At 40.0% G+C, this 12,281-nt stretch overlaps 1 protein-coding gene across 11 annotated transcripts in view; it reads left to right on the top strand.

The window, feature by feature from the left end:
- The window catches only part of ABCC9 (ATP binding cassette subfamily C member 9), a 71,067-nt gene that overhangs the window by 23,362 nt on the left and 35,424 nt on the right, over positions 1–12,281 (top strand). For all 11 annotated transcript variants that reach the window (XM_059846103.1, XM_059846106.1, XM_059846105.1 and 8 more), the window contains 8 exons: positions 956–1,090; positions 2,405–2,567; positions 3,202–3,242; positions 4,260–4,402; positions 7,853–7,961; positions 9,077–9,187; positions 9,724–9,796; positions 11,675–11,780. In XM_059846103.1, coding sequence (XP_059702086.1) covers positions 956–1,090; positions 2,405–2,567; positions 3,202–3,242; positions 4,260–4,402; positions 7,853–7,961; positions 9,077–9,187; positions 9,724–9,796; positions 11,675–11,780 — 881 coding nt within the window. The remainder of the gene's footprint in view (positions 1–955; positions 1,091–2,404; positions 2,568–3,201; positions 3,243–4,259; positions 4,403–7,852; positions 7,962–9,076; positions 9,188–9,723; positions 9,797–11,674; positions 11,781–12,281) is intronic.

Here is a 12,281-nt window from a genome sequence, read left to right as displayed (position 1 = left end):
ATATATGGGGTTTCATTTCACTGTTTCACATCCTGTAAAGTGGATGGAAGTGCTGCTATCAATACTTTGAAAGTTATTTAAATGAACAGGTGATCTGATTACTGTGGCTAGGTATGGTAATTTGCAGTACAGGAGCCTGAAAAGCTTAATATTGCTTTAAAACACCATTGATTCTTTCTTCTGATGTTGTATAATAAGAAGGGAGATTTAAAGACAGACTTGTTTAGGAGATAAAAGTATGAGATATGCAGCTAATTCTGTATGCCCTCTTATCACTGAGGACATCACTCTATCACAAAGTGGAGCTTTAATAGAAATATTTATATAGCAGAGCTTGAATTAACTCGGGAACCAGAATCACAGCAGTCACGCCACAGCCATTCCCAGGTAACCTTCTGTAGGATGTGTTCCCAAATCCTTTGCAGGGCTAAGGCAGCATTTTCCTCCAGAGCTGCATGGTATTGATGCCCAAGCTCAGTTTGTGTCAGTCCCAGCACGGCTGCTTCAGGCTCCAGTGCCTGTCAGCAATGCCCCGCTGCCTGCAGTTGCACAGGGACAGTACAACACAGTGCAACTGTGATCCATGACAGCCCTAAGACCTCTGAATGCTTCCAGAGTGAGGTAAGGAGCTCTAGTGTAAACAGGACTTGAGGCCAGGAGCTCTGTAAAATACCTCGGGGCAAGCACCATTATTTTAGTGCTCCTTTAGTTTTGTGGAAACCTAATCTGGAATTAAAACTACCAGGCGCTAACACAAACTATTTAGTTAATGTCAAAAAGAAAGGCTTCTGGGTTTATTTCCCACACTTTCCAAATGTGACCTCCTGAAGTATGGGCTCAGCTGATTCCTATGAACCGTTAAAGTGTTTATTAGAAGAACAAACAATTTTCTCTTGGTGTGGTTCTGGAATATTGAAATTTATTTATTTTTTCTGTGTTGCTTTTCTCTTCACAGATAATAATGGGTGTGATCCTCCTCTATAACCTACTGGGAGTGAGCGCCTTGGTCGGGGCCGCTGTCATCGTGCTCTTAGCTCCCATCCAGTACTTCATAGCCACCAAGCTGGCTGAGGCGCAGAAGAGCACTCTTGTAAGTGAATTATTTCAGTGACATTTGTGATCCAGGAATGAGAATAGGGTTTCTAGGTTCTGTTCTTCTAGTTAGTGAAAACCACTGTGTGCATTTGGGCATGCCATCCCTCAGTTCCACTGTACCTCCCTGTCTGTTGTTTTGTGGCTCAGTGTCTCTTCCTTCCTCACAATTTGTCAGAAGAGAATCTCAAAAAAGTATGTGGGCCTTGGCCTGCCTTCTCTGCAAAGAGTATTTTTAATGCAACTAGTACAATTTTGTCTGAATTCCACTCCATGAAAGGGTGTTATTCCCACATGCAGATGTTGTATTTCATGGATGTTAGCAAACAGTGCAAAAGGCTGATAAATTATAGCAGGAAAGTATTAAAGAATGTGCACAACCTCCCTCTGCAAAATCTAGAGGCTTTTTGCTCTCCATCTAAGCTTTGGTATTTTCTAAAAACCAGTTGGCGCTGCTGGATTATTATATATTCATATCTAAATTCTTCAGTGCTGTAAGTTTATTTTTCTGTCTCATTTAGTTCACCAATTAGAAATGTTTTCTGCTCCTTTGTCTAATTTTTAACTTTATTGCTGTGACCCTTGAACTTTTTAAATAAGCCTTTGATGTTTAAATTGCCAAATATTTAGAGATCCTTTTTATCTTAATATTCAGTAAGCAAATTATTGATGCATTGATCTAATTGCCAGCACACTTCAATCCTGTTGAGTTGTGCCCATTTTTGTAACCTGTAAAAATTTTACAGAGGACTTATTTTCACATAGTTTTGGAAATAATCTCACTTTCCTACTGCTCTATTCTGACTTCCTCTGACTCATAAAATCTTTTGGATTATGATTTTACCAAAACTCATGATTTTACCAAAACTTATGATTACTGTTTTCTGATGAGGGGAATTTAGCTAAATACATTGATAAATATCTCACTTATTTTCACAACTAGATCCCAGAATGATTCTTGCATAAGCAAATACACTCATTTAGGTTTCTGTCTATTGTTATGGACACCATTGACCTACTAACCCACCTCCCTGAGTTTCACCCTCTCTTTGAAGGGTTGGGATGTTTTGAGATATTTTTATTTGCAGAAAAGGGTCACTTAATTTCCCCTAGTGGTTGTAAATATTTTAATACCTCCAAAGAAAGTGAAATTTTATATTCTTTCTCTTAGTATGGCACCTGTACAAAATCACAAATGAACAAATTTATTTTTTTAAATGAATCTAACAACAGAAGTGAAGGGAAAGGAGGGTTGTCATTAAGACTACAAACAGTTATAAATTTTTTTCCCTGGTTTTCTCTTTAAATGAAGGACTATTCTACTGAGAGATTAAAGAAAACCAATGAGATCCTCAAAGGCATTAAACTATTAAAGCTTTATGCCTGGGAGCACATATTTTGTACAAGTGTGGAAGAAACAAGAATGAAAGAGCTCACCAGTCTCAAAACCTTTGCACTTCATACATCTCTTTCCAGTAAGTAACTGTGTTTTTAGTGCTTGGAAAATTATCCTGTTTATCATGTCAACATTCCTCCCAACTTCAGCTAAAGAGAGATACAGCTGTGCCTGTGACACTTTTGTCTGTGTGTAATGTCATTAAAATAAAAAGGCATGATAAATACATAACACAGAAATTTGAAAGGATAAAATACATATTGTTGGGGTTTTATTGCAGTAAGTTTTCTGTTACCATCATTGTGACATTACAGTTAGGAGTTGCTTTATAGGTAAGGAGGCTCCAGGTAATATTGGCAGCTCTGACAGCAGCAAAGATAAATTATATTTTCTGTGTATATACATTGTGCTTTCTGCAAGGTAGAAGGGTTGAGTAATGTTTTAGTTGTGTTTCATATTAATTGTGCACATAATGATTTTTATCCCAGCTTAGTAGAGTAGACAAATTAGAGAATTCCATGGCTTATTTGTTGGTGTGTTTAAGATCTCTGATTATCAGGGAAGGAAATTTCTTCCTGCAGAGTGATTTTCCTTTGGGAGTTTTAGTTACTTGAATTGGAAATAACTGGATTATTTTAGTGTCATACAGTTACTGTAAAATTATTTTTTCTTATTTCTTATAATTTGATGCTTATTTTATTTCTCATTCCCAGTTTTCATGAATGCAGCGATACCAATAGCAGCTGTTCTTGCAGTAAGATATGATTTTTTCAGTTTTCCTTATTAAAAAGGGAGAGGAAAGTGGGGGGAGGAGGTGTAAAAAGGAAGAAGGAGCACCATTATTATTGTAGGACCTATTCTTCATAAAACCAGCAGATGAATTAAGGTGCCCCTGCTAACTGTAGGAGAACATGACACTAAAAGTTTTAATTCCCAGAAGGTGGATTGGAAAAACCAAAGAGAAAAATAATTTTTTACTATAGGAAAGAAAAATCATTACATCGTGAATTTTAGAAAGAAAGAAAGAAAGAAAGAAAGAAAGAAAGAAAGAAAGAAAGAAAGAAAGAAAGAAAGAAAGAAAGAGAAAGAGACCATTGCAACTTGAAAGAAGACCCTTTTTGAAAGGGGTTTTGAGTGTCTTTTCTTTTTCTTTAGCAGCAAAATTCATTCCTGTTTCAAAATGCATTATGAGGCACCATAAAAGTTTTCAAGAAAGGGTATACTCTGCAGTTTAAACATTAATAAATTTTGCTTGTCCTCCAGGTTTAGGTCTCAGCCTCATGCACTAGAGGAACCATGCCATGCTTGTCAGTAAGGAGCTGTCATAGACCAAATTTTGGGGGCAGGGTATGCTGAGTGTGTACAAGAATTGGAACATTTATGACCAGAATTCTGTGAAAATCTGTGAAAAAAACCTCTAAGATTTGTTAGATTCTTAATGGGTTTTTTTCTGGGTTGTGTTTCCTGTAAACCCTAAAGTCAATTAAAAAGCTGTGATCAAATGCTAGATTTTACAATGAAAATTGTAAAAATTGAAAAGTTGTCAGAATTGAAAATTTTCATTCTTCAATGTGTAAACCTCTTGAAATCACTGACAAGACTTTAAAATCTATTTTGCTTTAACAGAACACATCTTTCTCTTCAGTTTATCCTGATTCCCAGTGAACTTAGGTAGTTATTAGCTTTAGCTGAGCAAAATATTTTGCTTGCTGTCCTTGTCCATCTTGTTCAAGAGTCCTTGTCCTGACATGCTCTTTCCCTGATGTGACAGACTTTTGTGACTTATGCATACACCAGTGACAAGCCACTGCAGCCCGCCCAGGCATTTGCATCCCTGTCACTGTTCCACATCTTGGTCACACCTCTGTTCCTGCTCTCCACCGTGGTTCGATTTGCAGTCAAGGCCATCGTGAGGTAAGTGTTTCTTCTCCTTCCTCCAACTCCTGAACACTCACGTTCAGTACCAGAAAAAGTTGTTCCTACCAGCTCATGTGGGAGAGTGTTGTGAGGTGAGACTCTGATGCTAAAGATGTGAGAGAAATCAAAGTGACCCTTCCTTTTTACTGCATGACACAAAGAAACACAGCATGGGAAGGACAGGGAGCTGCTAGAGCCAGTCCAGAACAGGATCACCAAGGGGATCAGAGGGATGGAGCAGCTCTGCTGGGAGGAAAGGCTGAGGGAATTGTTCATTGGGATTGTTCAGCCTGGAGAAGTTTTGGGGTGACCTCATTGTGGCCTTCCAGTGCCTGAAGGGAACCCACAGGAAAGATGGAGAGAGACTCTTGACAAGGGCCTGGAGTGACAGGACAAGGGGGAATGGCTTCACACTGCCAGAGAAAAGGTTTAGATTGGATATGAGGAAGAAATTGTTCCCTGTGAGAGTGCTGAGGCCTTGGCTCAGGTTGCCCAGAAAAGCTGTGGCTGCCCAAACCCTGGCAGTGTTTCAGGCCAGGTTGGACAGGGCTCTGAGCAAGCTGGGCTAGTGGAAGGTGTCCCTGCCCATGTCAGGGAGGTTAGAACGAGGTGGTCTTTGAGATTCCTTCCAACCTAGGCCATTCTGAGATTCTATGATTCCTAATGTTCCATTCTTTTTACAATTTCACTAACTCTGGCCGTTGGGATTCAGAGCTGCACTGTCCTTCCTTGGGAGATGCTCCTCCTCTCACACTCTAACCACTCACCACCACTCTTCTGTAACACTCTCTGGGCTCTTGTCAGCACTGAGGGGGTGAGAGAGCCTGGTGTGAAGCTCTCTAGCAAAACCATCCCTACTGAAGCAAGGAAGAGTAACTGGCTCAATGCTACTCCACCTTAAGTACTTTGGGCTATAAGTGAGAATTTAATAATGTCCTGCATTCTGTTCCAGGTATTTATTTCTGTAGAATAGCCCAACAGAGCAGCTTCCTTCATGCTGGACTATAGGGCATTTTAATCTTGAAGGAGCAGATCAGTATAAGTTCAATTTCAGGGTTTTGGGTGTTGTGTCTATGGCCTGTATGGACAAAGTCACAGTCATAGTGTGGTTATGCAGACTTACACACTTCCAGGATGTCCCAAGAGGTGCAAAATTACACCTGACTGCCAGTAGAGTGTCAGATGCCAAGCACTAGCAGGTTGTGAAGACAGAACTAACCTTCCCACCCAGAAACATCATTCCTTTATGCCGAGGCTGAGGTACATTGGCAAGATATGGCATTGCTGCTGTCACTGTCTAGTTTAGTGAGTAATGGTAATATCAAACAGCAGTCAAGGGGACTTCAGGCTCCACAGCTGTCCTTTGCCAGTGCCACACTGACTTTAAAAAACTAACAAACCAAAAAAAATTAACAGAGTTTATTTTTATCAAAGCAGCAGCAGGAGCAGGGCCACATGAGATGTTTTCCCTAGGTTGAAAATGATTTCTGAGTAGTGGAAAATCTCCAGGCTCCTCTATAAATCATCCAAGCCTCTACATCTCTGTACTATGTTTAGCATAGCCCTAATATCAGAATGGCGTGTACATTTTCCTTAACACTGCTGGTCACCCCCAGGACAATATTTAAAGACCAGATTTGCCTAAACAAATTGCATCCTTTTTCAAACTTATTTCCTAACATCTTTCTCCCATGCACATCATGTCCCCCAAGTGAAAGATAAAGAATGTGTATTTGGCCACTCCATGGCTCTACCCTCAATCAAATACATACACGAATATGTGCTTATTATTTTTGTGATTAAGAGTTTATGCTTGGTCAGAATCTCAATTTTCTGTTCAGGAGTAGTTCTAGTGCCACTAAAACTTCTGAGGGTACCTCATTCAAATGCAAAATAAGGGTTGATGTCATTTTAGGTGCACGATCAAAACAAGGTCTTGTATCTTCTACAAGAAAATAAATTCTTGCTTACCCCCTTATGTAAGACTGAAATTCTGATATGGAAACATATCAGAATTTATGGGGCACATAAATTTTCAGTTCAAGAGAGGAGACAGGAACAGGCATGCTGGCAGGAGGAAATAATGACAATAGCAGTGCTTTCTTGCTAACCTGTCTCTCTGTGGCTTGAAGATGTATTGATAATTTAATAAAAAACACACAGACAGGCTTTGAAATGGACTACTTTCTCATTTGCAGATTAGTGTTCAAATCTCTGATCTGAAGGCATATGTCCTTCTGCTTTCCCAGTCTCTGACCCAATGCCCCTTGATTTTAGTTTTTGCAAGATAATAACTTCACCATGACTGGTGTGTGATTTTGTTCATCCCTTCCCTGGAATGATAAAGACCCAGGTGCTTACAGCACTCTGAAAGGACGTGGGACAGAAAGAGAGGATCAAATCCCCCTGTGATGAAGAATAAATTGAACTTGTGTGCTGTGTTTCCCAGTAGACAATTTTAAGAGCTAAGCAAAGAGTTGCTGTGCATCTCCAGGGCTGGCTGCGGCTATGCTGAGGTGTGCAGTACCCAGTCCCTGTATGCATGCTGTGCACCATGGAATCCCAGAATATGCTGAGATGGAAGGGACACACCAGGATCACTGAGTCCAGCTCCTGGCCCTGCACAGAACACCCCAGGAATCCCACCCTGTGCCTCAGAGCAGTATTCAAATGCTTCTTGCACTCTGTCAGCCTTGCAGCCGTGACCACTTCTCTGGGGAGCCTGACCACCCTCTGGGTGAAGAACTTTTTCCTGATATCCAACCTAAACCTCCCTGACACAGCTTCATGCTGTTTTCTTGAGTCCTGTCACTGGTCACAGACAGCAGAGATTTGTAGTTGCCCCTTCACTTCCCATCATGAAAAAGTTGCAGAACTTTCCCCTTTCACTTCCCCTGGTGAGAAAGCTGCAGAACTGCTCTCTCCTCAGTGTCTCCTTCAGGCTGAACAAGCCAGGTGACCTCAACTGTTCCTCATGTGGTTTTCCCTCCAGACCCTTCTCCATCCTCACGACCTGCTTTGGACAGTCTCTAATAGTTTAGTATCTTTTTTTATATGATGCAAAACCTGTGTCAGGATGCACCCACTGCCCTGGCATTTCCAGAGGATGGAGGTGGGTGAATGACTTATTTCTGCACCCTGACTGCAATGGCCTGAGACAGGCACAGAAGCCTGCCAAGAGGGAAACCATTCCCATGGAGCTCCCTTGGCACCCTCATGACTTGCTCTGCTCTTCATTCCCAGCTACCAGTACAATGCCTAATTATTTTCATCTGTCCTTCCACACACATAAATCTTCATTTGCCATCAGGGTGGCAGATGAAAGTATCTCATGAACTTCTTATGGAACATTTCTGATAAATCCTGCTGGCGTGACTGCACAAAAAAGGAAATGAATTCGTGGAAACCTGGGTTTATGTAACTCACTGTCCTCTGTTTTCTTTCAAGTGTGCAGAAGCTGAATGAGTTTCTCCTGAGTGATGAGATTGGAGATGACAGCTGGAGGGGGGGGGACAGCTCTGTACCTTATGAATCCTGTAGGAAGCACACAGGACTTGTAAGTTCTGCTTTATGACACTGAATTTCAAAGCAGAGAGGCCATATAGCCCCATACAAGGCCAGTGGCCAAGCTGACAGAGCCTGGGAGGTTTTATTGCTAGCCTGGCTCTAATATTGACCAGTTTTGCCTCTTTTATGTCCTAGTCTCTGTGTTTTTATGATATGAAGGGTCCCCAAACACACTTAAGCATTGCTGAAGTGTCAATAGTAAAAAAAAAAAAGCAACCAAAACCAACCATAATACACCAACATATTTAAATATGACTAAAATTCAACTTCCTTTGTTTTTATAGAAGGCCCAGGTGGATATCTTGTGGTTATGGGGTTTGTACTGTATGTTGTTCATACAATCCATTTTATACAGGGCATTCTTAGGGAGGAACAATTCCTGCTTTGGGAAATTCAGAATTAAAGGTGGAAAAAAACAACACCAAACTTTGTGAAATAGGAATTAATTCCAAAATGCTGTTTCTGGAGTACTAAATATAGAGTTGATTTGAGTAAAATTTGAAGACAAAAAACTACAACGAAGATGATTTGGGAAAAGGTGTTTTTTTCATTTTGACATTTTTTCTAAAGCTATATATTTCAACAGATTCAAACTGACTGTACAATTTGAAATGTGACTGAAACTTGAAGACAAAAACAGAAAGAAAGGATTGGCACAAAATAAATTTTATTTTAGCTTGCCAAACTGAAACAACACCTTTCTTGTTTTTCTGGGCTAGCAATGATAATAAAAGAAACAAAAATGAGATTGTTTCAGCTTTCATTTTTTTTGTCCTGTCCACCTTTTATTTAGTCCTACAGAGACTGTATGTGGTGGGGAGAGGGTTTGAGAGGGATGGTAGAGATGAAATTTGGGATGGTTATGCATGGGAAGCAAAAAATCCCAATATTTTCTGTGCTTCAGCTAAGGGTGTTTAAAACATTAAAATGTGTGCATGACAGTGTTGTATATCTGTATTATCACATTTTGAAAAGCATTGGCTGCTTCTCCTGAGCTGTAATGGTGGTAGGAAAGGGAATGGATTGTTTGCTTTACAGGGCACCAAATGCTGTCTTCTCATGAGGATTCCAACTTCTCTCCTGTTTTCACTTCTCTCTGTGTAGCACACCAAGGCCATCAACAGGAGGCAGCCCCTGAGGTATCAGCTCGAAAGCTACGAGCAGCCAGCAAGAAAGCAGACACGGCCTGTGGAGATTGATGATGTGGCCATTAAGGTGGTTCGGAAAATGTTTTCCCTCATGAAAATAGGGAGCAGGTCCTCCTGCAACAGTACCTGATGGTGCCCAAGTGCTGCTGTTATTTCAAATTTTCCATGGCAAGAGCAAGCCCTTAAATAAGTTAGGACTCTAGCCAAATTTACAGTGAGAAGAGTGAGCTTCAGACCAGTTTTTAAAGTTATTTGGTGTCTTTTCAGGAAACCAAGAGGTATCATGAATCTGATGTCCAAGTCTTTAGTCTCATATTTGACAGAATGAAAGTATTTGGGAAATATAGCTCAGCTCAAGATCATCCCTTTCTTGCCTTACGTACATTATATACATTTGTGCATTTATCTTTTCTTACTCACAATTTTTTGGGGTTTGGCAATCTTTACAAACTTAGGTTGCTTTTATCTCTGTGGGTACAACCATACCACACCGTGTTCATTAATCACAGATTTATTTTATGAAGGTATTTTAAATCTAAATTAATCATTCTAATTTTTCCCATCCTGTGTTTAAATATCTGATTTGTAGTAATTGTTTTGTAGGTGACCAATGGATACTTTTCATGGGGAAGTGGTTTAGCTACACTGTCCAACATAAACATTAGAATCCCAACAGGTAGGATGAAATCACACCTTAAATGTGAAATATATAATGTCAAATTGTTATTAATTCCACTTCTTGATGTTTTGAAGTGCACAAAGGTACATGTTTAGAATTTTATAAGAAAAAAATAGAGTTTAAAAGTGTATACAAGGTCATGAGCTGTATTGTTCATATAATATTGTTAGATAAATTATGTGGCTTTTATATATCTATATAGTTTATATAGTTTTCTAGTAGCACAAACTAAGTCAAGAGTTGGAATAGATATGAAAAAATAGTTGAAAAATATAATTTTAATTTTTAATAGAGAAATTGAAAAAAAAAAGAAAGAGGGAGAACTCCAGACTCATTCAAACCAAGGGTCCATCTAACTCAGTATGGTATTTTAAGCAACACTCATGTATTATACTTTTCCTGCCATTTATCAACATTACAGTCTTCCAGTTCATAACTATTTTCATTCAAAAGATGGAGTTTTTCTGTCAAGGAATCCTTTATTATTTTGTTTCTTAATGAATTCCTCTTTATCAAGCTGAGTTCCTATAATTCCTTGCATCCTCAATGTCTTTGGCTAGGGATTCCACAGGTTTACAAAATGCTGGTTTGTTTTGGAATACTTGCATAGCAAGTGTGAAAAGTAGCAACTATTATTTTTTCATTATTATTAATAATAACAACAATAATTTATTGTTGTTCTTGATAATGCTGTAATATTCATAACACCGTCTTCTGGCATTGCATGTTATTAAGTAGTCTTATGTTCTATTTTGATCTCCTATCAAGGGCTTTGTTTTAAAATAGAGTATTACTTTAGGTTGCTGTCACATGGTGATTTAGCAATCCCCAAGCCTGTATGATTTGTTTTCATGTAGCATTAAGTGTTACCAGCAGAATGTCTGTGCTCCAGGAGTTTACAGTCTGAGGCCATGGGTTCACAGGCTGGGTGAGCCGGAGTTTGCCTCCTTTGGAAGGAATAAGACCCTTGGCTCCCAGCTGGAGAGAAGCTTAACTGGAAAATTTCCAGTACCTAAAGGGGGGCTACAAGTAAGATGGAGAGAGACTCTTGACAAGGGCCTGGAGTGACATGACAAGGGGGAATGGCTTCACACTGCCAGAGAAAAGGTTTAGATTGGATATGAGGAAGAAATTGTTCCCTGTGAGGGTGCTGAGGCCCTGGCACAGGGTGCCCAGAAAAGCTGTGGCCACCCCATCCCTGGAAGAGTCCAAGGCCAGGTTGGACAGGGCTCTGAGCAAGCTGGGCTAGTGGAAGGTGTCCCTGCCCATGTCAGGGGGATGGAATGAGGTGATCTGCAAGGTGCCTTCTCACACATACATTCTTTGAGTCTATGAAATGCCCTGGCCAGCACAATTAGTGAGTTCAATCAGTTCACGGGAAGATCTGAGAAGCATCGTTGTCACTGCAGAGTAGGATTGGAGGTAGGAAAGTGTGGGCAGGAAGGGGAAGTACAGCAAAGCAGAGAAGAGTAATTGGTCTTCTTTCAGTTTATTTATTAGATTGGCCCAAATTCATTTCAGTTCATTTATTGTATTGGTCCAAATTTTCGTGGAACTCCAGGCTGAAAAATCACTCTCCACCATGTATCATTTGACCCTTAAATAAATTTCATAAGTTCCATAAAACAAATGTTAATATAGGTAAGAGCAAAAGTCTTATTCCTTTGGAGATTGGTGTGTTACTGCAATCCATTAATGTTTCCATAGATGAATATATGCAATATTTCCCATTAAGGAGTGGATGCTAAAAAAATTATTTAATCACTTCAAGTGCTCTAGAGCTGAATCTAGCTGGGCCTTGTGAACAACTAGAGTATAACTGGTTTTTTTTTTTCCTTTTTAAAAAGTGTTTTGTTGTTTTTACTATTATCATAGGTCAGATGACAATGATTGTGGGCCAAGTTGGCTGTGGCAAGTCTTCACTTCTCCTTGCTATATTGGGAGAGATGCAGACCCTGGAGGGAAAAGTTCACTGGAGCAAGTATGTTTATATAGCTATTAATTGCTGTATTCATTTAAGGAGGAGGCTGAGATTTGCTGTGAGAAATGTAAACTTCATGCCTCAGAACTGCATGTTGAGTGATTACCATCACCCAGATCCTCTCTGGAATGCATCACCTGCAAACTCAGGAGTGATTTTCCACTGTTTTATCATGTGCAGAGCAGGGTGCCCCAGGAAGGGAAAGAGGCTGGTCTGGTGATTAATATCTAATATATTGGCCTAGCAAATGACCTGGATAGAAAGCATAGGCTATTCCTTTTGTCAAATAGGCTTCAGTACTCACTATAATTGAAGGCAGCAGTGTCACGTCGTTCCTGTACCCACCAGTGAAAGTGTGGAGCTTCTACAGCCCAGTGGAATCTGTGGGCTACCAGCCTAACAGAAAGGATGTATTTCCACTCAGAGCTGCTGCTAATGCTGGCAGAAAAAGAAAATGAATTACATGTGAGCAATGCTTTTCTCCTTCCCTGGTACCCACCC

This window comes from Haemorhous mexicanus, chromosome 5, assembly GCF_027477595.1.
Source record: "Haemorhous mexicanus isolate bHaeMex1 chromosome 5, bHaeMex1.pri, whole genome shotgun sequence".
Taxonomy (NCBI): Eukaryota; Metazoa; Chordata; class Aves; order Passeriformes; family Fringillidae; genus Haemorhous; species Haemorhous mexicanus.
This window is presented reverse-complemented; position numbering and strand designations above follow the sequence as displayed.